General features: G+C 48.1%; 2 protein-coding genes across 4 annotated transcripts in view; one reads left to right on the forward strand and one right to left on the reverse strand.

Moving 5' to 3' along the window:
- Positions 1-8076, reverse strand: part of DNAJA3 (DnaJ heat shock protein family (Hsp40) member A3) — a 29162-nt gene extending 21086 nt beyond the window's left edge. The window contains exons 1-2 of one of the 2 annotated variants that reach the window (XM_045512709.2): positions 7830-8076; positions 2551-2684 (exon numbers count right to left, since the gene is read on the reverse strand). In XM_045512709.2, the coding sequence (XP_045368665.2) occupies positions 2551-2684; positions 7830-8040 (345 nt within the window). In that variant the 5' untranslated portion in view covers positions 8041-8076. The remainder of the gene's footprint in view (positions 1-2550; positions 2685-7829) is intronic. The other variant, XM_010949798.3, reaches the window with a different exon arrangement.
- Positions 8077-17321: 9245 nt separating this feature from the next.
- Positions 17322-27383, forward strand: part of CORO7 (coronin 7) — a 54783-nt gene continuing 44721 nt past the window's right edge. Inside the window, exons 1-5 of one of the 2 annotated variants that reach the window (XM_074346386.1) lie at positions 17322-17509; positions 19858-19954; positions 20748-20822; positions 24291-24361; positions 24779-24962. In XM_074346386.1, coding sequence (XP_074202487.1) covers positions 17450-17509; positions 19858-19954; positions 20748-20822; positions 24291-24361; positions 24779-24962 — 487 coding nt within the window. In that variant the 5' untranslated portion in view covers positions 17322-17449. The remainder of the gene's footprint in view (positions 17510-19857; positions 19955-20747; positions 20823-24290; positions 24362-24778; positions 24963-27383) is intronic. The other variant, XM_074346388.1, reaches the window with a different exon arrangement.

Below are 27383 nucleotides of genomic sequence, written 5' to 3' on the forward strand. Positions count from 1 at the left end.
GAGAATATATTACCTACTCAAAACATAGATTTAAATCTTAAAAAACAAAACAGGATCTCACGCGGCTGTCCAGAAGCACACTGGCATTCTGAGCAGCTCTAAAATGAGGGCCTCCTCCTGGCCACACCGAGCAGTGCTGTGTGCTTTGCAGGTCATCACTGTGTTTGCTGAGGCTCCTGATTCATTCCAAGTCTGGATCACCCTGATGTGAGGGTGAAGAGGGCACAGACTCCAAAAGATGAAAGTGGCTCAGGAGGTGTCTGGCTCCATCACTGCCAGCAGCTGGCTGCTTACTCTGCTCCTGGAGATGCTGGACCTCACTCCAGCACAAGGAAGCACAATAGAGGCTGCGTGCCAAGTCTGAAGGGGGCTGTCTAGGCATGGGCCGTACACCATGGTAGGTCACAGAGATGGTCCCAAGGTCTTGATCAAGGTCTAACCTCAGTAACTGCTCCATAGAGACTATGTTTTAAATTTCCAGTTTTAAATTACACAGCTCTACCTGATCCTTTCACTTCCACACCTGAAAACTTGGATGGTTCCCTACTGTCTCTTCAATTCAATCTCTAGTACTTGCTAATAGCCTCGTATGCCCCATTAAGGTGGCCCCAGCCTCCGTCTCCCCAACCTCCTCCCACCCTTGCACCAGCTCAAAAGAAAAGACATGCTATTCACTATCCCAAGCCAGGATCTCTGCTTCCTATCTCCAGTCCTTCCTCATTCCCTTACAGCCCAGTAATAAAAAGACAACTCAATTTAAAAATGTGCAAAGGAGTGGGCAGTATAGCTTAGTGACAGAGTGCTAGCTTAGCATGCACAAGGTCCTGGGTTCAATCCCCAGGATCTCCAAAAAAAAAAGATAAACCTAATTACCGCCCAGACCCTGCACACAAAAAATGGGCAAAGAATCTGAATATATACATAGTAAATGGCCAATAAGCACATGAAAAGGTGCTCAACATCATTAGCCACCATTGAAAAGCAAATCAAAACCACAATGAGATACCACTTCACACCCACTAGGATGACTTGAATCAAAAAGACAGATAACAAGTGTTGGTAAGGATATGGAGAAACTGGAACCTTCACAAGGGCTGGTGAGAATCTAAAACAGTGCAGCCACTTTGAAAGAGTTCAGAAGTTCCTCAAAAGGTTAAATGTGGCAATTAGAATTACTATGAACTGATCCAGCAAGTCCACACCTAGGTATATGTACATACCCCAGAGAAATAAAAACATAGGTCTACACAAAACTTACACATGGATGTTCACAGCAGCACTACTCATAATACCAAGAAAGTGGAAACAATCCAAATACCCACCAACTGATGAATAGGTAAATAAAACATAGTATATCCATGCAATGTAATGTTATTTGACCATTAAAAGGAATGAAGTACTGACATGTGTTATAACATGGATAAACCTGGAAAACATTACTCTAAAGTAAAAGAAACCAGTCACAAAAGCCCACATATCACATGACTTAACTTCTGTGAAATTTCCAGAATAGGCAAATCTATATATAGAAAGAGTAGGTTAACAATTTCAAGGGCAGAAGAGAGAGAACGGGGAATAAGCGCTTATGGTACGGGGTTTCTCTCTGAGGTGTTGAAAATGTTCTTAAATTAATTGTAGTGATAGTTATACAACTCTGTGAATATACTAAAAATCAGTAAATTGTACACTTAAAAAAAAAAAGCAAGAGGAAGGAGTAGCTATCCAAGCCATAAGCTGTTAGGTCTGATCTTGATCAGTATTTGGTTCACAAACATTAAGCTTAGACAAAGTTTTTGTTTGCCCACAAAAAAATAAAAAATAAGGAAGGAAAATCAAGACTTCAGAGAAAATTTTTCATAAAAGTAATAAATAAAAATAAATTTTTAATTTTTAATTTTATTTAATTTACTAACTTTATTAAATTTAATCTTCTTCATTCTTATATGATGGTTTTCCTATTTTTATGTTAAGGTGCTCTTTCTTTTATCAAATGGTGTTAATAGATTGTACTTAATTACTTTTAACATCTATATTAGGCAAAATACAAAAGTTAGTATTCCTACATCAGTGCCCTCAGTCTTTTTTTTTTTTCGGTCAGAGTAAAAGTCCAGAGACCACCGGTCCACGTGCCACTTCACCCATCACCCCAACACATCCTGGGCCACGATGGTGGGAATTTCAGTTTCTGGGTTAAGAAAAGAATTCTAAATCCATAAACTTTTAGCTGAATGCAAAGAATGACGATCTAAAATAAAACTCAGACCAGTATATCTACTGATTAGAAGATGCAGAATAAATTTAAGTACAAAAACAGCCCTGGAAAAAGATTTTTTTTCAACCTCTGGTTCTGACTCTCCTCTTTATTCTGAAGCACCAACCAGCATGGCATCACGCACTTGAGGGACATGGCCCAGCGAAGCCCACCTTTATCATTTCATTCCACACTGTCAGCTGCACACGACCGACACGTACGAGCATATACCCTGCAATGCTCAGGATCAGACCAGATCGACAGCTTTCCTGTCTCTAAAATGTGGCTTCCATACAGACCTGATAATAGGCTTTCTTGATCTCCTTCTGGCTGGCACTTCGGGGCACTCCTAATATCTGGTAATAATCCTCTTTGGCCAAAGGGGCGCTCGTGTGGAAGGAGGCAGTGCAAACAAAAGGGTAACATTTCACTCCTAAAAAAAGAACAAAGAACAAAGAAAAGAAAATCACTCTGGAAACGTACTCAACAAAAGGTAACTGAGTCAACAACTAGCAGGGTAGTACCTGTAAAGGAGCAAATAACGTCACAGCTTTAGGGCCTGTTCTCCTCCAAGCCCACTGCAGACCAAACTCACGCACTTCAAAAACGGCTAAAGCCACTGTATGTGAAGACTATAAAACAGCGCTGGACAGGGCTGATTCTGCTGGATTACACTAGGGCTGTAGCCTCACCATACCTCTTAAGGAACCGCACCCCAGATGGGGGCTGCCCCTGAGATGACTGAAAAGGACTTCACTCTCCTGCTCCAATGCCGGAGCACGCGCCAGGTGCCAGGTACTCCCACATGCCTTGTCCCACTCAGTGCTTAACAACTCCCAGGTTCTTCCCCTCGACCATGCAACCCTGGGTATCTGCTTATGGGGTAGTTCTCAGGGTGTGATCCCTGAACCAGTAGCATCATCAGCTTGTCAGAAACGTAAATTTTCCAGCCCCACCCAAACCTGAATCTGAAACCCTGGAGGTAGGGTCCAGCAAGCCCTCCAGGTAATGATTTGAGAGCCACGGTGCTAAAGAAATGGTCCCCGGTCTATAGTCATAGATCTCTCCGAGAGAATCCGATAAAAGTGCTGAGCCCTCCCCTAAAAACAGTATGTACACATACATATATACACACACACACACACCTATGTGCGTATATAGAGAGACATACAAGGTTAAAGGGTCCTGTCCTGGAACCTCTGTTCACCCCAGAGTACACAACCCGAAAGGGATCAACGCACAAGGCTGCTCCCCTTCGTCCCCTCTGCACCCCCCCCCCCCGCTCCTTTCAGGCCTCTTGCATCAGCAGCTGGGAGGAAAGGCTGACAGACACATGTACTCAACTGCCTTCTGGGTATGGAGCAGAGTCCTAGCTGGACTGGCCCATCACCAAGTGAAGGGAGGAGGCTGCTCTACAATTTTAAGTCCTGCCTCCTAACCCCCAACCTATCCTGTGACAACTGAAGATGGGGAGGGCAGGGCGGGGTTGGGGAGTAGAGGCCAAGTTAAGGCTGAAGAGGGAGCAGAAGTCAAGAAAGGGAATGAGAATCATGAGGCAGCTCCAGGCGTTAAGTGGAAGGTTTGCCTGCCAAGGAGAAGCTTCTGTATTCAGCACTCATTCATTCAGCAGTCACTCACTGAGCAGCTCTGCTCGCCAGGCACTGGGCTCCAGCAGCAAACCATTCAAAGGCCCTGCCCTCTGGGAGCTTACATTCATTCCAGACCTTAACACTGTACTAGGCACCGAGGATACAAGATGAAAAAAAGAGTCAAAGTCAGTGCCCTCAAGGAGCTTACAGCCCCACAGGGAAGTGTGAGAGGCCATGTGTGAAATGGTATTAGCACGCAGGGATGCAGAGTGAGAATACACAAAAGGGTCACCTAACCTGGGTCTCTCAACCTCCACACTACTGATGGGATCGGGTTCTTCTCATGGGTCGGGTGGAGCACAGTACTATTGTTATGGGCTGAATTGTGACCACCAACCCCCAAATTCCTATGTTTTAAGTCCTAACCCCCAGCTTTTCAGAATGTGACTGTATTTGGAGATGGGGTCTTTAAAGACAACCTTGCTAAAACACTGATTGTGGAATTTTACAGCCTCCAGAACTGTGAGAAAATAATTTCCCATTGTTTAAGCCATTTAGTCTGTGGTACTTTGTTATGGCAGCCCTATGTATTTATTTATATCCTAATATACCTAGGTATTTATAATACAGTGTTTTTAGCAGCAGCCCTGGTCAACCGGTTGCCAGCAGCACCCCCCTCCAAACTGGCCACTGAAAACATCTCCAGAGACTGCCAGATGTCTCCTGCAGGGTAAAATCACTACCAGTTGAGAACCACTACAACTCTATCTCAGAAATTCAGGGTAGGTCTTCTAAGGCACCTGTTGTTAAGCTGTAAAAACTAGCTAGGCTAAGGAGGGCTTGAATCCATCCAGATTTATGCTTGTAGTCCCAACATTGTTTGCAATAGCACCCTCTTTCACTTTCAAAAGCACCCCATTTAGTAGCTAAATCATATGATCACCTTTGGTTTGGAGGGAGAAAGTTCTTGTGCATTTAGGAATTGTAGGTACTGTGATGTAACTAGGGAGAGAGGGAGAGAGAGAGAGAGAGAGGGAGGGAGGGAGGGAGAGAGAGAGAGACAGAGAAGAGACAGAGGAGAGAGAGAGAGAGAGAGAGAGAGAGAGAGAGAGAGAGAGGGAGGGAGAGAGAGAGAGTGTGTGTGTGTCAAGGACCTTCTCCATTTCAGTGCAGATACTATGATGTAACTAGATTAGAGACTCATGGGGGCGGGTAGGCGGGTGATAGAGATGATGCTGATGATGATTAATGAGGCCTGGGAATAAAGAGAAGGGCCTCTGAACTATGCTAAAGAGCCTGGATTTTATCTTGAGGGCAATATGGAGCCTCAGCAAGTGCTAAACAGAGAATCAACCAGATAAGCATGAGAAAGAGCTCTCAAAAAAAATAAAACAAGGATCGGGAGAATACTTAAAATTTATGGGTACAAAAGACAACTGGAGGGTTGAGCATATCCAGGAAGCTGGCAGGATAAAGGATAATCAGACAGAAGAATGAGGAGGAATGGTCAGATTGATTAAAATCAGAACCAGGAAGCAGATCTATATTTTCAGTATCCCCGTTACTTGTTCTCTGTTGCTGCAGCTTAGATTTTCTGGCACAAGAAAAGCAGACAGGGTGGGAGCAGTAGGGATTAGAGACTACTGTTATGTTTCTCCAACCAGATTTGAGAAAAACACCAGAGCTAGTTTCTTAGTGCTCCTGTACTCAGCCCTGCTTCACTCAGGAGGGAGAGGTTACCTCGACCCATCTTGCCTCTCCTACCACCCCTTCCAATCCAGAAGGCGGAGGCTGGTAGTGGCAAAGGCTCTGGCAGCTGCAGCTTCAACATCATAAGATAATTTAGGCTTGGGTTAGAACGGGGGACAGCAATGTGCAAAACTGCATATAAACACAAATCACATTTAACTAATACAAGTTTGATGACTTCTGACATTATCCCAAAGGTATCAATGATTAGCAGTAATTAGAAAGAGTTCACTTAATAGACATATTTTCCCCCAAGATATGACCAATAAATGTCCCGCCCATTTTAGAATAACCCAGAAGAGGATTAGTCTCCAAGTCGGTCCAAGAATGGCCAACCCAGTGTGAAATGACTACCTTCTGCTCTGGGAGAAAAGTCGGATTTAAAGCGTTGTTTTTTACATCATCTAATTGCACTACTGGACTTGAGATGTTTGAGGGCTGAGTTCATGACTTTAGATGTGGTAATAGAGTGCACCTTGAAGGATGCCACCTCTCACATGTGTTCATCACCTGATACAAAACATGCCCATTGTGGGCACTGGGCTCATTCGGGGAAAAGGAAAGCTGACTGCAGTTCCTTACACATCAGGCTCAGCACTTAGTGCTTGTCTGTCTCTCACACACGCATACACAATTACCAAAAAATGTTCCCCAAACCTGTACAAATGTGGTATGAACAAGTTTAGCTTAATAAGCATCAAAAGAATTAATATCTGAGCAAAAAGATGCAGCCAAATTCTATTCCAAACAACCTTGACATTAGAAAACATTAGCAAAACCTAAAAATGACCACTTTTGCTCATATTGAGAAATACAGCGTGACATGGATTCAAATAACCCTGAGGAAACCTTGGTTACTGCTCCATCCATGAAGAAATATAAGTGGTAGGAACAGAATAAAAAAGTGGGATCACGTGACCAAAATCACATCCAATCTCTTTGGTCTCTGCTATATCCCCAGTACCTATAACAGTAACTGGCATATGACAAGCCCTCGATATATACCTATTAACATTTTTTTCAGTTAAGGAATGGAAGGCACAAAAGGATTACATAATTTGCTCAGGTCTCACACATGCTACTGGAGTAGTGTTCACTGCATAAGGTAATCACAATTACTGATATTTTAATAACTAGCTATTATGTAAGCATTACAAAACTGGATCTCAATAGGAAAGCATCTTGCGTAAATTACCTCGTCAGACCCTTTAATTAATCATCTCTGTAAGTTTATAGATAGTTTAAACTATCATTTGCACAAATTCTAGGGGACACAAACATCTAGCACAATTCAGGCACATAGTTGGGTGTTCAGTGTTTCCTCCTTCCTTATCTCACTATAAGGGAAGTCATTCAACACATAACATAAGAAACCATCATGGCTAAGCACTTAAAAGGCTCACTATATATTAATTCAACATCACTTCCAGCATTAAAAAAGCAGGAGGTTTTGAATCACGACTCTCCCACTTTCTAGCTTTGTGACATCCTACCAGTTACCATCTAAGCCTCAACTTATTTACCTATAAAACAGAACAATAGTCTCTATCACGTGGAAGTGATCCATGCCTGGTACATAGGAAATGCTCAATAAATATGAGTTTGCATTTTTAGCAAAATAACCAACATAAAGATTTCTAAAAAACAGTAAGCGTGCCTTCCAATTTACACCGTGTGGTGCAAAGAGCGTAGTTTTGAAAGAACAGCTTTGGGTTTGGGACAACTCTTCTTATCTAACTTTATGACCTTGGGAGGGTCAACTCCTCTGCTAGAACCTCAGTTTCCCATTCTTTAAAATGGGGATGATGATCCCCACGTTGCAGGGCTGCTGTTACCAACAATTGAGATGAGGCACAAGGTGCTTAGCTAGCCCAAGAGCAGGTGCTCACCGAATGGCCGTTACCTCTTCCCTTCCTCTACAGGCTAATAAGTAGAAAGGAGGGAAAGGAATCGGGTAGAAGAACAGCGGCAGGCCGGAAAGAGGCCTCCAGAAATGTTGACAGAGAGGTGAAGGTTCAAGGCCTGCGGGGCGTTTCATCCCCGCCGCCGGGGGCTCCACGCAGCTCTCCTCGGTTCACCGCTTCTAAATAGCCATTTGAGCCTCTCTGACTCCTGCGTGCCCATCACCCCAAGTGATTCCGCAGGTAGGTCGGAAGACAAACTCCACCCCGCAACCCCCGTAACCGGAGCGAAACGAGTCACTCCTTTCCCCTCACTCGGGGGCTGGAGCCTGCCCTCACCTGTAAGGCTGACACCGGGTCTCAATGTCAGCAGCGCCCCGGAACCGCGAGCTCGCAGGGAAGGCGCGAAGGCGGTGACGCTCAGACCGCGGCCCAGCGATGCCCCCACCACGCCCCCCACGGGCGGCCGGGCTCCTCTCCCCGCTGCAGCCGGCAGCCGCAGGGACCCGACGGCTACAAGCAACCAGCGTGTAGAGCACCACGCCGCCATTTTGGGCCGGGGGCACTGCGCCTGCGCCACCCGGCTCAAGGCGGCCTCACGAGGACAACGCACGCGCGCAGCGCCGGAGCTTCCGGGGGCGGGGCCTATTGAGCGCCCACGCGAGAACCCGTGTTGTGCATGCGCATCCTTACCCACTGCAGTTCCTTGGTAGCCTATGCTGAGATGTTTGCTCTAAAAAGTGCTACTAAGTAGCTTGCCTTGAGGAGCCTCGTCATTCCGTGCTGGCCGACCAAGACTGCACCTTATTCGTGTAAGGACGAGGTCGAGCGTAGCCGAATGTAACTAGTCTGGGGGTCCTGGCAAGGGCCGGACTACAAATCCCGGCGTGCAATGCGACCGTCAGTCTCGCGGATTCCAGCGTGCAGTGCGGGCTTCCCTCCTCCTGACCCTGAGACTTAGTTATCCTTGCGTGAATCTTACTCACCCGATGTCCTCGGGTGGCTGGAGTCTCTGCCCTCTTCTCAAAGCCAGGCCTCAAGCTCACTTTCCCTCTGGCTGATTCCCATGATCAGGAGACTGTGATCGCTCAGCTCTCTCCTAAGCGTGTTAGCCTTCTCCAAACGTGTAGTGAACTTGCCGATCGCGGAATGTGAGCTGAGCTACCCAAAAACGAACTTAATAAATGTTGTGAGCACCTACTAGGTGTAACGCATGTTCTAGAATGTCGGGGATACAATGATGGATGACATAGCATCCCTGCTTTGGAGGCGTGCACGATGATTCGAGAGGGACAGGCTACTTAGCAACTAGATGACATGATCAGTGCTATCGTAGGTATAAACAATTACAGGCACACAGGTAAGAGTTTCTCAGACAGAGGTTGGGGCATTGGGGTGTCAGGGAAGGCATCTGAAAGGTTAATAACATTCAAGTTGGACTTTGGTGAAAAGTGCACCAGGTAGGAGTGGAGGGGAGAAGTATTCTAAGTAGCAAGAACTTCAAAAGCAGATGTCTAAAGATGTGAAAGTGCTTGCCCTGTTTCCTTATGCTTTAAACTTGACGCGTGTGACTAGAGATGAGGCTAGAAATGTAAACCTGGCCTGGTAAGTCCTGCGAAGAAGTTTCCACTTTCACACTCCCATCACCACCATCCCTAACAATAGGAAGGGAACCTGAAGGCTACAGGATGAGTTTAAGATGATCTGTGCTTCTTGCCCCCTCCCCCATTATGCAGGAAACTTTTATGTATGTGGATTTTTATCTGGGGAAATATCCATAGTGTTCATCAGTCAAATTCTCCACAGGCTGTGAGATTGAAAGGTTAAAAATCACCGGTCCGGTGAAGAACAGTTATGAAGCTGTTGTAAACTGCAAGGAATAGTTTAGAGTTTGGGCTAGGGAATTTAGAGGACTGAGATGAGCAAGGGGCATTTTAGAGAAACAAGGAAATGTCATAGGATGGGAAGTAATGAAAAGGTTTTTTGTTTTTTGTTTTTATAGTCAACAAATATTTAAATGTCTCCAGCATAGTGGTTAAGAGTAAGAGTATGGACTCTGGAGTCAGACTGCCTGGGATTGAATCTCAGCTCTGCTACTTAATAGCTGTGTGTCCTTGGGCAACTTACTTTACCTCTCGGTTTCCTTTCTCTAAAGTGGGAGACATAATAGTAACTACTTCAAAGGATCATCTGAGGGGAGTGAGATAATCCATGTGAAGTCTTCATACTATACTTGGCACATAGTAAGTGCTCAATGTATGTTAGTCCTATGCTCCAGGCTCTGTGCTAAACACTGGGAATACCAAGCCGAATTCACACAGTTACTTGCCCATGGGAAGCCCAAAACCTAAGGGGAGGAGAGGAGGGAGCTGGTTGAGAAGTACAGCTTTCAGGAATAAAAGCTGAGAACAAGAGCCAAAGGGACTTTCATTTACCACCTCAGAGTGAGTTAGCAAGTAGAGGAGGGCTCACTAATATGAAAACTCTGTCAGCTTCCTAACTTCCTCATTTTGGGGTATTTTAGTCACCCCAATTTATTTCCCCAAAGTGATTAACAGTGAAAATCCTCCACATTGAAAGGGGATGTGTGTGTCCTTGTTTTAGGGGATAGCAGGAAAGTTGATTGTTAGAGAGCCCATATTTCCTCTTATGAAGCAGAGAACCCCAAGGGAATCGAGTGCGTGACGGTGGCTACCAAAGGCAGGAAAACAGAACCCAGGACAGAACCCAGGAAGCCTCTGGCCAGACTCCCTGGTGAGAGCAGTCTCGGCCTGTGTGTGGTTTCTCTCACTGCTAGTCACCATAGAAAAATAGGAGATGACACAATTACTGAACATGGGTAGCTTACAACGCTTGAGAAGTCCTCACAGTAGTGGTCCTTGGTTTTCGCTTCCTGAATCATCTTGAGTTGATGGTTGTTTGAATATACTTTTTTTTGACATGAATATCCTTTTTTAAAATGATCTCCAGGCCACAGTGATGCCAAGTAGGAAAGGAGCAGTTTTGGAGAAGATAATGAGTTACTGTTATTTGGACGTCTATGGGGCCAATTTCAGGCAATTGGTGGCCATTGAAAGATCTGAAAACCTTAGCTATGCTAAGAACAGTCTCTTTCCAGTTCCCAAAGAACTTTCTCGTGTTTTTTGTTTTGATACAATTACAACCCTGTGGGTAAGTAGGGCAGAGACTATTCGCATTTTCACAAATGGCGCCGCCTTCCCAGCCCTGCAAAATAACCCCAAAATAAGCTCTGAAAAGTCAGAAGACTTGTCCAAGGTCACACAGCTAGTGAGTCAGTCAACTAAGATCTAACAGCAAAACCAGATTCCTTTCAACTGTGTGCTTTCATAAACTGTGGTCAGTAGTTCTCAGTCATATATCCCTTGATAGTTTACAGAGCACTTTCTCATGCAGAATTTCATTTGCTTCTCACAACAAGGGGAGGCAGGACAAGTATTTATTACCACCATCACCTGCAGACTTTCACTGCCATCCAAGGACTTCAGCTGTGAAGGAACACAAACGATCCATCCCCGTCTTGTTGCCATAAACGGGGATGAACACATGGGCCACACCTACCCACACTTTTAGACAGAATATGTCATGGGTCCCCTTCTCCCCCCGCCCCCTGACACTGCCCCCTTCTCCAGTCTAAAGCCAAAAACTTTAGCTTTAAGGAGAAACAGATGTTACTTACAAAAGGCACACAAGTTTCGCAAGCATCTGCCCTTCTGCATTTCTCATTTTACTATTCCACTGGGCCCTTTCCAGCTTTCCTGAGGCGGGGAGATCTGTGAGACCCAGCAGGGAATTTAAGTATGGTCCTCCAGCGTGCCGGGCTGAAGGCAGAGGGAGACAAGAAGGTCTAATCCACGATTTCCAGTGGAAACTGACCATCTGAGGTACAATGGGGCTGGCCAAGTCCATGGCTACGTGATGGATGGCTGTTCCTTCCCCACATGATTTAGGAACCCCTCCAGGGAGGGTGGAAGGGCCTAAGCCTTTAGAGGCAATAAAAGCTAGCTCAGGATTTCTCTAGTCATTTCCTTTCCTCCCCAAGAGAATAAGGGACAATTCCAAGGGGCTGTGGAATGTGGGACCCAGATGTTCCCACATACGACCTCGGCAGTGGGTATGGTTCCCTGCAGAAGGAGGAGATGAACTATGTTCTCGCCTGGCTCCCCTGGGTATTCCCCAGTGGGACCTCCATGCTAATGATTTCCCTTTAAATAAACCACAAATGGCCCCAGCTGCCAGCCAAATACTCTTCTGCCCAAACTAGGCTTAAACTTAAGCAATGTTTCACAAACCTGAGAAATGAAAGGAACTCTTATAAGGGGAAAAAACAAAATCACAGATGCTGAGAATAAACCTCTGGGTCCCCTGGTGATCAGTAGACTCCAATGTGAAAGATGTCACCTTAGAAAAGGACAGTCTTTTTTATGAAAACATTCTGTAGTTGTGAATTATCATCACATAAGTTAAATTTTGTGTTTCTGTTAAAATATTTTGCAAGTTCTTGTAAAAAAAAATCAAAAACAAATCACTGGTTGGAGTAAGACTTCATAGTCCCAAGAACACATGGGTACACCTCCATAAACGACAAAATAATAACACAAGGTGTACTGTTAATGTTCTTCCCCATTTTTGAAATGTATTTTGTTCCTTCACTGTTCGTTCCTGTGCTGAAATAACTAGTTACCTTTCTGTGCTGTTCCTAAAATGAACAAGGCAGGGCTTGTGTATAAAAATGTTTTTAATGTGTATTTTAATAAACAACCATTCCAGGGGCAGATAACTAGCTTTAAATACTCTGTTGTTGGCACTGAAGCTGTCCTCATCCACCCCTCTCTTGCAAAAATTCTAATTTATGGAAACCACTGACTTCACAGAAGATTAAGGGAACATCATGGTGGAAACTTGTTTTCTTTGGCATCACGGTTTAAAATAAAGATGCGTCCTAAGGCTCTTTAATACTTTGGTGTGGATTTTTTGCTTTCTTCTTGCTTGTTCCTTTTCTTTCTGCTAATATCCCTTCCTTCGGTTACATGAAGTATTTTGAGTTTTCTAGAATGAGGACTTCACTACAATTCACTACAATTCCCAAATTCTTGTTCGTTATTAATTATTCTTGGAAATAGGACCTATGAAATTTAAATCATTCTGCCAGGTGCCAAGCTAACCAGACATCCTCCCACTGCTGGAATTTGATCTGCCCTTTGATAGATTGCCTTTTATGGTAGAGTGGTGTCTTCTAGCATTCTTCTAGGCAGACAGTGAAGTGGAGTTTCTAGGAGTGCAAAGAGACAAAGCTGATGACTTGCAGGCTTGAAGGACTGGAAGGTTCTTGCAGGCTGTCAGTTCTAACTTTGCAATCCATGAAGTTATTTATTCTGATCAAGTTTGCAGCAGCCTTAGGGCTCTGAACTCTCTACTAGAGTAATTTTCTCCAGCCATAATGGACCTGGGAACATGTGAGTTGCTCCCTCATCCTTTGATGATGTCCCTCTGGCTCTTCCCTCTCCCTTGCTGTGGCACTCAGGTTGGTCACCATGGCAATGGAAAAGTGGACATTCTCCTACTTTGCTTCCACCAGACCCCAGTTTGTGGAAATAGTCACATGACCCAGTACAGCCAGGGTTATGGCCTCTTTCTCTCCTGAGAGAGAAAAGGTCAGGGGTCACAAACCCAGGTGCCAGGGCCAGGCAGGTGCAGTAAAGTAAGAGTAGGGTGGCTGTGTTTAAGACCACAGGGGCCAGTGAGACTGTGGTGAATTGGAAAACATGCTTCAAAAGTAGCAAGTGCTCCTCAGCTCCAGCCCATGTTAGCCATGTGGGCATGTGGCCCTAGTGTTGCCAGATCTTTCAGTGATTTTTCGCTTGCTTGTTTTTGTTTTTGTTTGAGGAGGGGAGGGTAATTAGGTTTATTTATTTTTAAAGGAGAGACTGGGGATTGAACCCAGGAACCCATGTGTGCTAAGCATATGCTCTACCACTTGAGCTATCCCCTCCCCCCAGATTTTTCAGTTTTTCAAGAGATACTGAAATCCAAGCTTTTTTTTTTTTTTTTAAGCTTCCCAATTTTGTGGGGGGAGGCAGGGGCAGTAATTAAGTTTACTTATTTGTTGTAATGTAGATACTGGAGACTGAACCCAGGACCTCATGCATGGTAAGCACACACTCTACCACTGAGCTATACCCTTCCCGTCTGCCGAAGCTTCCCAATTTTTAACATACTGTATGAACCAACTAAAACATATCAGTAGACCAGATTTAGCCCATGGCATGTCCATTACCTCTGGGGATTAAAGTCTTTCTCACTTTCTGGCTGCCCATTTAGGCCATCTGACATAATGGTACATTAAAAAAATATGTAATTCAGGGATAACAATGAAGTGACATCAAGTGACATCAATTTTGGGAGGTTTGCAATGAACCTTTCCAGTAGGTGTACAGTTGATTTATATATACTTTTTGTTGTGGGAAAACACACATTACATAAAATGTATCATCTTAACCATTTTGAGTGCACAGTTCAGTTGTATTAAATATATTAATAATTTTGTGCAACAGTCACCACCATCCATCTGCAGAACTCTTTCCATCTTATAAAACTGAAACACTATACCCATTAAACTCCCCACTTTCTCCTCTCCCAGACCCTGGCAACCACCATTCTGCTTTCTGTCTCTATGATTTTGATGACTCTAAGTACCTCATGTAAGTGGAATCATACAGAATTTGTCTTTTTATTACTGGCTTCACTTAGCATAATGCCCTCAAGGTTTATCTATGTTGTAGCATCTTGCATATTTTCTTGCCTTTTAAAAGCTAATTATTTTATATAATATTCCATTAGAATGTATATCCCACATTTTGCTTATCCAATCATCTATCAGTGTACTTTTGGGTTGCTTCCATGTTTTAGCTATTGTGAGTAATGCTGCTCTGAACATAGGTGTGCAAATATCTCTCCTGACCCTGCTTTCAATTCTTCTGGGTATATACCCAGAAGTGACATTGTTGGATCATGTGTCAGTTTTGTTCTTAAATTTCTGAGGAACTGTCATACTGTTTGCTCCAGTATACCATTGTACATTCCCAACAATGGTGTACAAGGGTTCCAACTACTGGTTCCAACTACTCTACATTCTCATCAACACTTGTAATTTTCTGTGTTTCTGTGTTTTGTTTTTTTCTTTTTTTGATAGCAGCCATCCTATTGGGTGTGAGGTGGCATCTTATTGTAGTTTGGATTTGCATTTCCCTGATTAGTAGTGACGTTGAGCATCCTTTCATGTGCTATTGGCCCTGTGTATATCTTCTTTGGAGCAATATCTATCAAGTCCTTTGCCCATTTTTTAATTAAGTGGGGTTTTTTTGTTGTTAAGTTGTAGGAGTTACTCTATATTCTGGATACTAATCCCTTATTAGATGTACAATTTGCAGATAATTTCTCCCATTTTTGTGTTGCCTTTTTATTCTGTTCATAGTGTCTTTTGATGCATAAAAATTTAAAACATTTTCATGAAGTCCAATTTCTCTGTTTTTCCCCTTTTGCCTGTACCTTTGGTGTCTTAGCCAAAAAACCATTGCCAAATCCAAAGTTGTGAAGCTTTTGCCCCATGTTTTCTTCTAAGAATTTATATTTTTAGGTCTATAGTTGATTTATATTTGAACCACAATATATAATGTCTGAATGTTCTCTTACCAGAAAGTTATAAATCAAGTACTGTTGCTGAAAATAGAGGTTGCTGCATACTGTAGAATTAACCAAACAACCAACAGTAACTAATGGATGGCTCTGAATGTTTAGTTTTTAGTAACCCAATTCTAAAAGTAATATGTGGTATAGAGATCACTCAAAAAATTAAAAATATAACTACCATATGATACAACAATCCCACTTCTGGGTATATATCCAAAAGTATTGGGGTAGGGTATAGCTCAAGTGGTACAGTGCATGCTCGGCACCCAAGAGGTCCCGGGTTCAATCCCCAGTACCTCCTCCAAGCAGAAATCAATGAATAAACCTAATTACCTCCTCCTCAGAAAACAAACAATATAAGCAAAAGTATTGAAAGCAGAATCGCAAAGAGATACTTGCACACTCATAATCTTAGCAGCATTATTCATAATAGCCAAGAAGCAGGTGAACCCAAGTGACCATTGATGGACAAATGAATAAACAAATTACGTCTATATATATATATATATATATATATATATATATATATATATATACACACATATATATACATACACACACACACACCAAAATATTATCTTGCCTTAAAAAGGCTAGAAAGTCTGCCACAAGCTCCAGCATGGATGAATCTTGGGGACGTTACACCAAATGAAATAAGCCAGTCCCAAAAGGACACATGGTGTATGATTCCACTTGTATTTGGTATTTAAAGTAGTCAGATTCATAGAAGCAGAAAGTGGAATGGTGAATACCAGGGGTTGAGGAAGAGGGGGAAATGGGAGCTGTTGTTTAATGGGTATAGTTCCAGCTTTGCATGGAAAAGTTCTGGATATCAGTCACACAACACTGCGAATGTCTTTAATTTAATGTTAAATTTTATGTTTTTTGCCACAATTAAAAAAAAAGCAATAGAACTAGCTATAGTGATTGAATACCTCAACCAACTCAAGGCAGGAATTCCAGAGTCTAAAGAATATGTACCATGGGAAAGCTGTACTCCAGTGGCTGCCAGACTGCTTAGAATTCCAAATCCTAGGCCTCAGTCAACTCTACTGACATCCTATCTTTAGTTGATGGAGATCAAGGTTGTTCTTAACTCAGTAAGTGGCCTCTGAGTCACCACAGTTTACTTGTGAGAACTGAAAAAAAGAACTTGCATCTTTTGGCAATGGGTCCCTTCATGCCCATCTCCAGGCCAAGCTTTCAGAATTACCCTTGGTTAAGGCCGCTGACTGCTGCAGGCTGCGGAGGGTGAATTTTCACAGCACTGTAGCGACCAATCACTCTCATTCCTCAGGTCAAAGTCCCTTTTCCAGACAAGCCTGAGCAGGTGTTCTGTCTGTTCTCAAGCAGAAAGCGTATTCTGGAATCACGGAGTCGATTTTCAAAGCAGAGAAAGGCTTGTGGAATGAATGGCCCCAGGTGCTGCTCTCTTTTCTCCAGAGTTGTCCGGGGTCTAAGCAGGTTAGGCACATTTGCTATTTAAGGGATTCCCCTTTGCCCTTATCTTCTGCCCTTTCAGCTTATCTGTAATTGATTGATTTCCTTCTAGGAACTTGCCCCACCGCGCCCAAGGCCTGCAGCCAAGACTTAGTCAAATAAGGAACGCTGAGGGCCCCATCTCCCTTCCTACCGAGCCCACCTGACCTAAGCAGGGTGGGTGGGATGCGGAGTCTTTAGAGTAGGCCCCACGGCCAGGGATTTGCATCAGACTTGGGCTCCCCTCCGCTGCCACTATCTGTGTGACCCGGGCCAGCGGTGCTTCTCTCCCTGAGAGCGTTCCCTGTGTCCGTATTGGAGCTAGTTCATTTCTGCTCTCTCTCCTCCCCGAGAAGGGCGTGTCCCGCACACTGGATAGACTCCCAGGGCAAATCCCTGCACCCAAAATCACAGCTGTTGCCCCTCGTCCTACACGCCTGGCCGCGCCGGGGGCGGACAGCGCGCTGCACGTGACCTCCCGGCCGCCTCTGCCAGCCTGTCGGCATCGGGGCGTGGCCTCGTGGGGCGGCCGAGCGGCAATTGGCCAGGGGGCGTGGCCTACCGCGCGCGCGCGGAGGAAGAGGGGCTGGGGGCGTGACTCGACGGGCCGGAGCCGGCTGCGATTGGCCGGGGGTGCGCCGGGGCGTGGCTGCGGGCGGCGGGCGGCGGGCAGCGGGTGGGGCCGGAGGCGGCGGGAGTCGCGGCTTCTCGCGGTGCACCTGAGAGCCGACGCCTGGGTCTTCGAAGCTGCGCCCGCCGCAGTCCTCGCCGCCATGAACCGCTTTAAGGTGTCCAAGTTCCGGCACACGGAGGCTCGGCCGTCCCGCCGAGAGGTGAGCCCGGCCGCGGTCGCCCCTTGCCCGGCGGCCACCCCTCCCCTTCCTCTTGCCCCGGGCGGAGACCCCCGAGCCCGCCTGCCCCGGGGCGCCCCCTTCAGGCTCGGGCCCGGCGTCTGGTTCGCCCCGCCGCCTCATGGTGGTAAGAGTCTGGCGCTCCCGGTACATTCTCTGGCCTCCGGATGAGCCCCGCGGTCCGCTGGCCCGGCCGCCTCGCCCTGGGACCCCCAAGGCGGCGCAGCCCGACTGACGGGGCCGAGGCCTGAGGCCTGCGAGGCTGCCTGCCTTCCCGGCTTCCGGTCGGCTTTGCCTGAGAGCCGGGACGACTCCCTGCCGCTCTGATCGCCCCTGCCCGGGGCTGGGGAGTAAGAGAGATGTCCCTCTTTGCCCTGGCCTCAGCAAGTCCGGGTGTGTCAGCTGGAGTGGGAGAGCTTCTGGCCAAAGGCGCGCCCCTCCCTCGGGTTTCCGCCGGTGCTTCCTCTCGTGGATGGCTCTAGTGCTTCCGTTACTCAGGGTGATGCTGCCAGAGGCTGATGGGGCCTGGGGAAGCCCGAGCAGGTGGAGCCCAGACGAAAGGCTGAACCAGGTGGTGGGGGGCGCCTTGGACCCCCGGAAGGGCAGCAGGCCTGATGAGGAATATATTTCAGAACTGATGCCAGCTCTGGTCTGCAGGGAAAACATTATTTGTAAGGCCTGGGAGTGTCTTCCAATCATTGGGCCTAGAAAGTGACCTCTGGTGACCCCAATCGGGGGCCATCGCACATCAGGGCAGCCTGGAGCAGAAGCCAGGTTTTCATCCTCTAGATGGTATTTCCTGGGCACATCCCTGCTGGAGCCACAATGGTGAACAAGACAGCGTTTTCCGTCCTCTGGTGCTTACAGTCTCATGAGGGAGACAGCCAGCAAGCAGACAGGCATGCAAGGGTAACGCACATTTTAATAAGTGCACTGAAGAACACACTTAGGGGCCAGGATAAAGATGGAGATGGGCCTAGAGGTGAGGTTAATCTCACTAGGATGGTCCAGGAAGGCTACTGGGAGGAAGTGACATTTAAACTGAGGTGGGAAGGGTGGGAAGCAGCCAGCCATGGGAAGAATGGGGTAGGAAAAAGCCTGGTGGAAGAAGGAAAGTGACCCAGGCTGGATGGAGGGCAGTGACAGGGAAGCATGGTGTCAGATGAGTCCAGAGTGGTCCTGCAGAGCCTGAGGACCACAGGAAGAAGTTGGGTTTTATCCTCAGTGCAGTGGGGAACCACTGAAAGTTTGAAGGGGGTGTTGGTGGTGGAGAGGTTCTCACATTTGCATCAAGACTGTCTCTCTGAGTGCAGTAAGTACTGCTTGGAGGGGTCTGGAGGGTACTTGAGGGGCCCTGGGGCTTGTTCCTGGGTGGGCCGCAGTCCAGCAAGGTAAACAGGCATGGAGCTAGGGATTACAGGGAGAATTTACAACAGTTTATGTTAGGGAGATGGGAGAACAGGTGATCTGTTCTCCTTTTCAGAGATATTTCCTGCCACTATATTTGTACAGTAAACATGAATCTGGAGGGAAGAATAATGCAAGATGATAACGTTCTACCCGTGGAGGGTGAACATTGAAACAGAAACTTGGGTAGTGGGCGTGGTTTCCGGGGTGCTGTGGGTGAGTGGGCTCGGAAAGGTGGGCAGGGAGGAGTGTCAGATGGCAGGGAGGAGTGCTGCAGGGTGCTCTGACGCCAACAGAAAACAGAAAACGTTGGGACCTTGCTGATCTCAGTTTCAGGAAAAGTGTTCCTCTGCTCCTCGCCATGTGGGGGTGTTAACATCACTGCCTTTTCATGGGGTGTGTCGTTCACTCATCTATGGGACTTTGTGGAAAGGCCTTGATTTCCGCCTATCTGAGCTTGGATGTTTCTCCTGGGGCTTGGAGGAGACCCTATGCTTGGTGAAGGCAGGCCTTCAGCAATTGAGTTGAGGAAGTCAAGTCTGTCTTCCTAGGTGTTTACTTCCTCCTTTTTCTGTTTCTCTTTCTCACTTTTAATAGAATAATCACCCCTCCCCCTCCACACCCCAACACACACACTGCCCAGTTAGCCTCTTGACTTTGTCCAGCCTGATCTTTCTGACGGCTTCCTCCCACTTATTGGAGAACTTACTTAATGAGCAAAATCGACCCCTTTATGACAGGTTATGGTTTTAAGGACGTTTTGCATTTTCTAAAGAACTGTGTGAGTGGGGTCAGGTTTGATCCAAAGAAATGCATCTCCAATGGTGCAGCTTTAAGGTGGAGTTCCCTGGATTATGCTCTATGCCCTACCCCTTGCTTTAGGCAGAGCCCCAGCCAACACGTTTACTGTTCTTTATTTTCAGGCCTGGATCAATGACATTCGAGCAGGAACTGCCCCCTCCTGTGGGAACCATATCAAGTCCAGCTGCCGCTTGATAGCATTCATTTCTGACCGTCCAGGTAGGGAGGTGAACATGGATGTGGAGATTTGGACGTTGTCACCCTAGGTCGAGTGGAGCAGACGGGCAGACTTGTTCTGGCCAGAAGCTTGGAGGGGCCTCTCTGGGCTCAGAGGTCAGCACCATAAAGGGGCTTAGACCTCCACAGACTGGTCAGCGTGCAGTGGGCAGGTCAACTTCACTGCGCGCATGGTATAAACCGTGTTGGCTATGGTCTTTAGGCTTGGCAAGGAAGGTGGGGAGGGGGCTGTCACTTTTGTTTCCAGCTGTTACCACATACACTCATCTTGGGGCAACTGTAGTCAGTAGGAACACAAAATCTCCTTGTGTTAGTTGGGACTCTTGATTGCTAGTGATAACTCAGGCCTCACATTGACTTAAGCAAAAGGGGATACCTTTTTGACTTGTATAACTAAGAATGCCAGAGACTTCGGGCAGAGCTGTATTTTACTGTATCCTGACCTCTCTCCCTGTCCCTCTGCTCTGCTGCCCTTGGGCGATAGCTTCTTTCTCACGTATGGCTAAGAAAAGTGGCAGCTAGTAGCCCCAAACTGTCCTCTTTTGACCCACAGGGCCATAAAGAGACAACCTTTGTCCCTAGTGTCTTTGCACAGTCAGTGTCATGGAAGGCTCTTGCATGGTGCAGAACCTAACCTTGGGCCAATCACTCTGTCCTGAGGGGTGTGGTCTTAAGCTTGGTGGAGGCTGTGGGAAAGTCCAGTGCTAAGCTTTTGGGTCTTGTGGCTCTGGAAACCCTGGGCAGTGGAGTCAGAGCCCCCGTGTTTGTTTGACAGGTGTGCTGGGCATTGTGCCTCTGGAAGGCCAGGGAGAGGACAAGAGACATGTGACCCACTTGGGCTGCCATTCAGGTGAGTGGGGACTGGAGGAAGCCTGGAACTCTCCCCTCCCTCCCTGGGGCCAGGATTCATTCTTATCTGGTCCTGCAGCTCCGTGGCTTCCCTGGTCACTCCTACTATCCTCACTTCACCTCCTGACAGATGAGGTCCAGATTGGAAGGCTGGTTCCTGGTTGCGAATTCCAGCCTGGGCAGAGAGGAGGGAAGCTTGGTGCTCCAGGTGGTCAGGCCAGAAGGAAGGGGATATACATTGGCCAGGGCCAGGCTCCAGGCTCCCTGCAGAGGACTCAGCTCTGTGTGGTTCTTAGCCCTGTCTGCTCGCCTGGAGCCCAGCAGACCACCTCTCACCGCCAGGCATCCTCCCCAGCCAGGCTGCTTAGGGCTGTCCAGGGAGGGGGCTGGTTGTGCTGTAGGGTCAGAGATGGGCCCTCACAAAGAGAGCTTTTGTTCACCACTGCAGCTGCTTCTGGGGGCGCCCAGTAATCCTCCTGGCAGCCCGCCTATTTTGAGGGAACAGTTTGCTCTCCTTGGGCTGCAACAGCACCGGCCCGGCTGCCTCCTCTCTCCCTGTCCAGCTGCAGTGGCCGTGAGCCCAGACCCTCTGGCCTGCATTCCCGGCTGCCTTTTGGGCAGCCCTGGGTGAGGGAAAGGGGCTGATCCTTGGTCCCTGGTCTGGGTGTGCAGCCCAGTGTAGTGGTCCTGACGATGATGGTGGCGGTGAATAAAATGACCGTAGTGAAGATTGATGGAGAGCTCCCTGGGTGCTAAGTGTGTTATCTGTGTTTTGTCATCTAATCCTATTTTAAAACTTAAAACAACTTTATTGAGGTCTCATTTACATACTATGAACGTTACTTGTTTGAAGTGAAGAATTTGATGATTTTTATTAAAGTTACTGGGCTGCGTATCCCACCCCACGGCGTTAGAACATTTCCATCATCCTGGGAAGACCCCTTGTGCCTCTTGGCAGTTAGGATGTGTCTCCCTGAAGCCCTGCAGCCTCAGGTGTCCGTTGATCTTCCAGCCTCTGCAGCAGGGACTGAAGCTACCGTGTGGCCAAATCTGGCCCGCTGCCGGGCTTTGTAAATAGTTTTATTGGAACACAGCCACGCCTCTTCATTGACTTACAGGCTGTGGCTGCTTTTTCCAACAACTGCTTTCCAACAGTTGAGGAGACAGAGACCGTATGTCCCTCAAAAACTAAAACATTTCCTACCTCGCCCTTCACAGAAAACGTTTGCTCTGTTGACTGGCCTTTTCTGGGCGTAAACCGACTCATACCATACACGGTCTTTCTAATCTGGTCTCTTTCGTTTGCTGTAATGTTTTTGCGATCATTTGTGTCCTCCAACGGAGACAAAGTCCGCTTTCTCATCCATTCTCATACATTTTTGAAGTAGGTTTTTAAGTAACCCATTTTTCAGCTAATGAAACTGAGGCTCAAAGAGATGAGGAACTTAGCAGTGTGGGCACTGTTGCTGGCAGAGCCAGAATCGGAACCCGGGTTAGGCACCATGCTGTTTGCTTCTTGTTGCTTATTTCTCCTGGGGATGCTGCCCATGTTGGTGTTACCTATAAGATTGTGAGCTCCCTGTTATTGGGGGGGCTTCAACTAGAAGCTGGATCAAGCTTCTATCAGCGGATTGTAGCCTCACTGTGGCTATCTGGAGCCTCTCCTTGCAGGAGCAGCCTTGCCGGGAAGCTGCTCTAGGGGAAACTGAGCTCCAGCTCCTCAGAACCTGCTTTCCAGGCACCAGGCACCATTCTGCCCTCTTAGGTGCTGGTTGGGGGGGGAGACTGTGGTGGTCTGGGTTCTGGCTGCCGCCCCACCTTCAGGAGCACCTTCTGCCCCTCGGCTCAGGGCCAAGCAGCCCTTTGGTCCGTGGAAGCAGAGTGCTTGGAAGCATCTTGACGTTTCTGCACGCCTGGGCTGTGGGATGGTGGCGGGGGCCCTGCTCTGACTCAGGAAAGGCCATGTGTTGTGCTGAGGTTGTAGGTTCTGAAGCTGGACTGCCTGCCTGACCCTCAGCCTTGCCCCTTCTTAACTGTGCAGCTCTGGGCAAGTTACTTAACCTCTCTGTCCTCGTGTCCTCATCCTTCAGTTGGGGATGATGCTACAGTGCCACCCTGATGTGTTGTTGTGAGCATTTGGTGAGATAAGTGCATGCGAAGGACACAGGCCTGCTGTCACCGCTGAGCACTCAGAGCATTCTCATTGATGCCAGGCTTTGTCCAGTGAGGAGCCTGCAGGGTGGGGTGTCAGGGGGTCTAGGCTGGGGCTGTCCCAAGGAGTGCTTGTCCCCGTCTACCCCTTCTCCTCTTTGTCTCCTCTGGCCTGGATGCCCAGGGTCCAGCTCCGGCCTGGGAGGAAAGTGTACCTTCTCGGCCCCACTGGGGAGGCAGTCAGTAAGATGGTGACGCAGGCCTAGCTGTCCTGCTCACATCCCCTGCTGCCCCTCACACCTGAACCCTGGCCTGGCCCTGCCCCCTGAAACCATCAGTCTCATTTCCCCTCTGGGCTCTGGCTCACTCTGTGTGCCCCAACTCCCATCCTGGTCCCCCGGAGCTGAGGAGTTCAGGTTGTTTGGTTGCAAAGAACTGAGACCAACTCTAGCTTGCTTAAGCCAAAAAGGGATTTATTGGGAGACTCTTGGGGAGCTTCCAGAACTGAAGGAGCAGCTGGACACACAGGCCTTAGACAGCTCCCTCCCAGCTGGCTGACCTCCACCCAGGCCAGTCCCTAAGGCACCCTGTCACTTGACCTTCCCATTCCTGGCTTAATTCCCTCAAGAGACACCCTGGCTGCCGGGCTTGGGTCAGGTGCACTCCTACAGATGGGCCAGCCTTGGCTCCTGGGGGTGTCAGGGGTCAGAGAACTCCTAGGTCGGGCATGTCACCCCAGCCCCCTGCCTGCCTGTTCCACCCTCTGTATTCTTCTGGGTCCATTGTGCCTCCTCCAGGAAGTCTATCCTGACCTCTGACCTTGGGGTCTCTCCTGCGTGCACAGCCCACCTCTTGCTGCATTTTCAGAGACATGTGTGTCTTCCCTGTGGATGTGATGAGGGCCTGTTAGGGTTAGGTGGCCTCTAGTCTGTCCTGTTTGTGAATCCCCTTTGGGCCCAGACTGGGGTCTGGTGCTTGTGTTCATTCACCTGAGCTGGGTTTTGGGTGAATGCAGGTACCTGGTGGTCTGAGGAACTTCCTGCCTATCCTGCCAACCTCCCGATGCTGGGCCCTTGGCCACCCTGGGCCGCAGGGCTCTTGGGGACGCCTGTTGCAGGCAGAGGCCTATAGCATTTACCCGCGGTTTCCAGAGGTGCCCTCCTCTTGAGGACTTTAAGCCTGCCACCACGTGGGCAGAGGTGTCAGCTCAGAAACCCTGGGCTGTGATTCCCAGCCTTGGGAGAGGTCACTTTGAGCTGGAAGCAGGACATTCTGGCTGGTTCCCATCCAGCCTGTGTCAGCTGTTTCTCTCCCACAGACGTGGTCACGGACGTGGACTTCTCTCCTTTTGATGACTTCCTCCTGGCCACAGCCTCAGCTGATAGGACGGTGAGTGGAGCAGCTGAAAGAGCAGTTCGAGGCCCCTCCCACCCCTCGTCGGGTGCCTCTGGGTTCCCATCCAGCCCCTCCTGCTAGGTTCCTCAACCCTCGCCCGCTCCCGTGCACTCCTGTGAGCTTGCCCTGAGCCGTGGCTACAACCTGTGTTCTGCTGCTCCCTGAAGATAGCAAGGCTGGGGTGATGGGGGAGGCTCAGAGGAGACGGAGTACAGCCCCTGGATTCCCCCCAGCTCCTGTGTCTTTCTCTCAGCCTCTAACCACACCCTGTGACCCTGAGCCCCTTCCCCTCCCTCCCCTGACACAGAGACCAGCCCCTTGCCCCTGGGGTTAGGGAGCTGCTGGCAAGGCTGGCTGGAGGCAGGGAGGCCCCTCCCAGCCCTGGGCTCACGGACTCGCTCTTTACTACAGGTGAAACTGTGGCGACTGCCAGCCCCTGGCCAGGCACTGCCCTCGGGGCCTGGGCTGTTGCTGGGCCCCGAGGACACCCAGGTGGAGGTGCTGCAGTTCCACCCGACTGCGGACGGCGTCCTGGTGAGCGCAGCAGGCAGGGCCGTGAAGGTCTGGGACGCAGCCAAGCAGCAGCCCCTCACAGGTACGGGCTGCGCTGACTGTCCCTGCTGGGCAACCCCACCTGCACAGCACTTTGTTTCTTCGTTTATGGTTTTGGTAGCATTAGTTTTTAAATACATACCAAAGTTTCACATGTACCTGATGTGCATTTATGTACACGTGTGTATATGTGTGTGTACGTACATATATGCACGTATACAGACATGTATATATGTGATTCTAACTTGCTACAAATACCCCATCCCTCCCCACTTCCCATAGACATCTGTTTTCATCTCACTTAGCTGTTTTTTCAGCTTTTTCCTTCATATGTCCAAATGACTTTCTTATACCGTTATTTCTTGAATTGTGTGTCATTTCAGTTCTGAAAACACACTACTGATTTCTGCCCTCATCTGCCCTGGGAGATGAGGATTTTGCTCTCTTCACATCCCCCCCCCCCCATGGTGCTTCTCTCATTTTCCCCGTATGCATCGTCCTGTCTGTTTGGACAGCTATAACAAAATCCCACAGACTGGCTTATGAACAACAGGCATTTATTTCTCACAGTTCTGAAGGCTGGATGTCTGAGATCAAGCCACCAGCAGGTTCAGTGTCTAGAGAGGACTTGCTTCCTGGTTTGCTGTGTTCTCGGGGTGTCGTCTCCTAGAGGCAGGGGCGAGGGAGCTCTCAGATGTCTCTTTTATAAGAGCACTAAACTCTCTCATGAGACTCCACCCTCGTGAGCTTATGACCTCGCAGAGGCCCTGCCTCTGGATTCCATCACATCCGGAATCCGGTTTCAACATGTGAATTTTGGGTAAAGGGAACACAAACATTCAGACCAGGCATAGCTGATGATAACTTTGGGTCCGATTCCTCAGTATTTGAATGGTTATGCCCCTGCACTGTGACCCATAGTGGAGCTTGGCATCACCAAATCCTGTCTGCAGAATCCTCTGTGTCGTACTCATCCCCTTTTAGGGTAAAGGTAACAGGAGAGTTGAAGGACGGACTTGCCCCACAGGGCTGTGCAGAGTGCCCAAGTGGACTAAGCCTTCCATAATGATGTCCCCATCTCTGGGGCTGGGACCAGGGGCCATCAGCCTAACGGGGTGTCTCAGGGATTACCCCCTGACAGCATCAATTACTCAGAAGTCAGCCAGTGCCTACCATGGAGTTGTCTTGTGCCACAAAGGATGTGACATTCAAGGTGTAGGCCTCGTCCCCAAGGAGCTCCTGGTGTAGTAGAAAAGTCCAGGCCAACCTTTGAAGCAGAGGTGAAGGCCATCAGGCAGTGTGTCATCAGGGAGTCACCCCAGCTGTAACGGCCATCTCTCAAGCTTTTCTCATGTGCCTGGTACTGTGCTGAGGGCTTCACACTGGGGAGTGTTGCCATTCCCATGTTTCAGATGTGGTTAAATAACTTGACCAAGGTCATAGTGCAAGCAGGTGACAGGACTGGGATTAACCTCTGGGAAGTAAACTTGACATAGTAGTTACCTATTGCTGCAGAACAAATTACCCCAAAACCTAGAGACTTAAAACAACTATAAACATTTTCTCATTTCACAGTTTCTGATCGTCAGGGATTTGCGAGCAGCTTAGCTTGGTGGTTCTGGCTCAGGGTTGTAAGTTGAGGTTGCAAGTCAAGATGTCAGCTGGGGCTGCCATCATATGAAGGCTTGATTGGGGCGGAAGGATCAGCTTCCAGGATGGTTCACTCACACAGTCCCAGCTGTGGACAGAAGGTCTCGGTTCTCCCCCATGGGCCTCTGGATGGGCTGCTCACTGCATGGCAGCCACTTCTCCTGGTGCACAGTCCAAGAGAGAGAGCAAGGAGGAAGGCACAGTGCCTCTTATGCCTTTGGAAGGCACATGCTCTCCATTAGAAGCAAGTCACTGGGTCCTACTTACACTCAGGAGGAAAGGAATTCAGCTCCACATTTTGAAGGGAGGATATGTTAGTTTCCTAGAGCCACTGTAACAAAGTACCACAAATTGGGTGGCTTAGAATAACAGAAATTTGTTACCTCGCAATCCTGGAGATTGGAAGTCCAAAATGCAAGTGTCAGCAGGTTGATTCCTTCTGAGGCTGCGAGGGGCAGTCTGTCCAGGCCCCCTCCCAGCTTCTGTGCCTGCTGGTACTCCGTGGCTTGTGGATGGCTATCTTCTCTCTGTTTACCTTGTTTTCTCTCTGTGCATGTCTCTCTCTGTCTGATTTCCTTTTTCACAAGGATGCTAGTCATATTGGCTTAGGGTCCATTCTAGTGACATCAGCTTAACTCGATTATCTGCCAAGACTGTTTCCAAATAAAGTCCCGTTCACAGGTGCTGAGGGTGAGGGCTTCAGCATCTTTTGGAAGCGGACACGATTCAACCTCTAACAGGAAGGGTATCAAATAATTTGTGGACAGGTTTTAAAACTGTCACATTGGGGGAGGAACAGGGCCAGAGTGTGTGT

This window comes from Camelus bactrianus, chromosome 18 (genome assembly GCF_048773025.1).
Source record: "Camelus bactrianus isolate YW-2024 breed Bactrian camel chromosome 18, ASM4877302v1, whole genome shotgun sequence".
Taxonomy (NCBI): Eukaryota; Metazoa; Chordata; class Mammalia; order Artiodactyla; family Camelidae; genus Camelus; species Camelus bactrianus.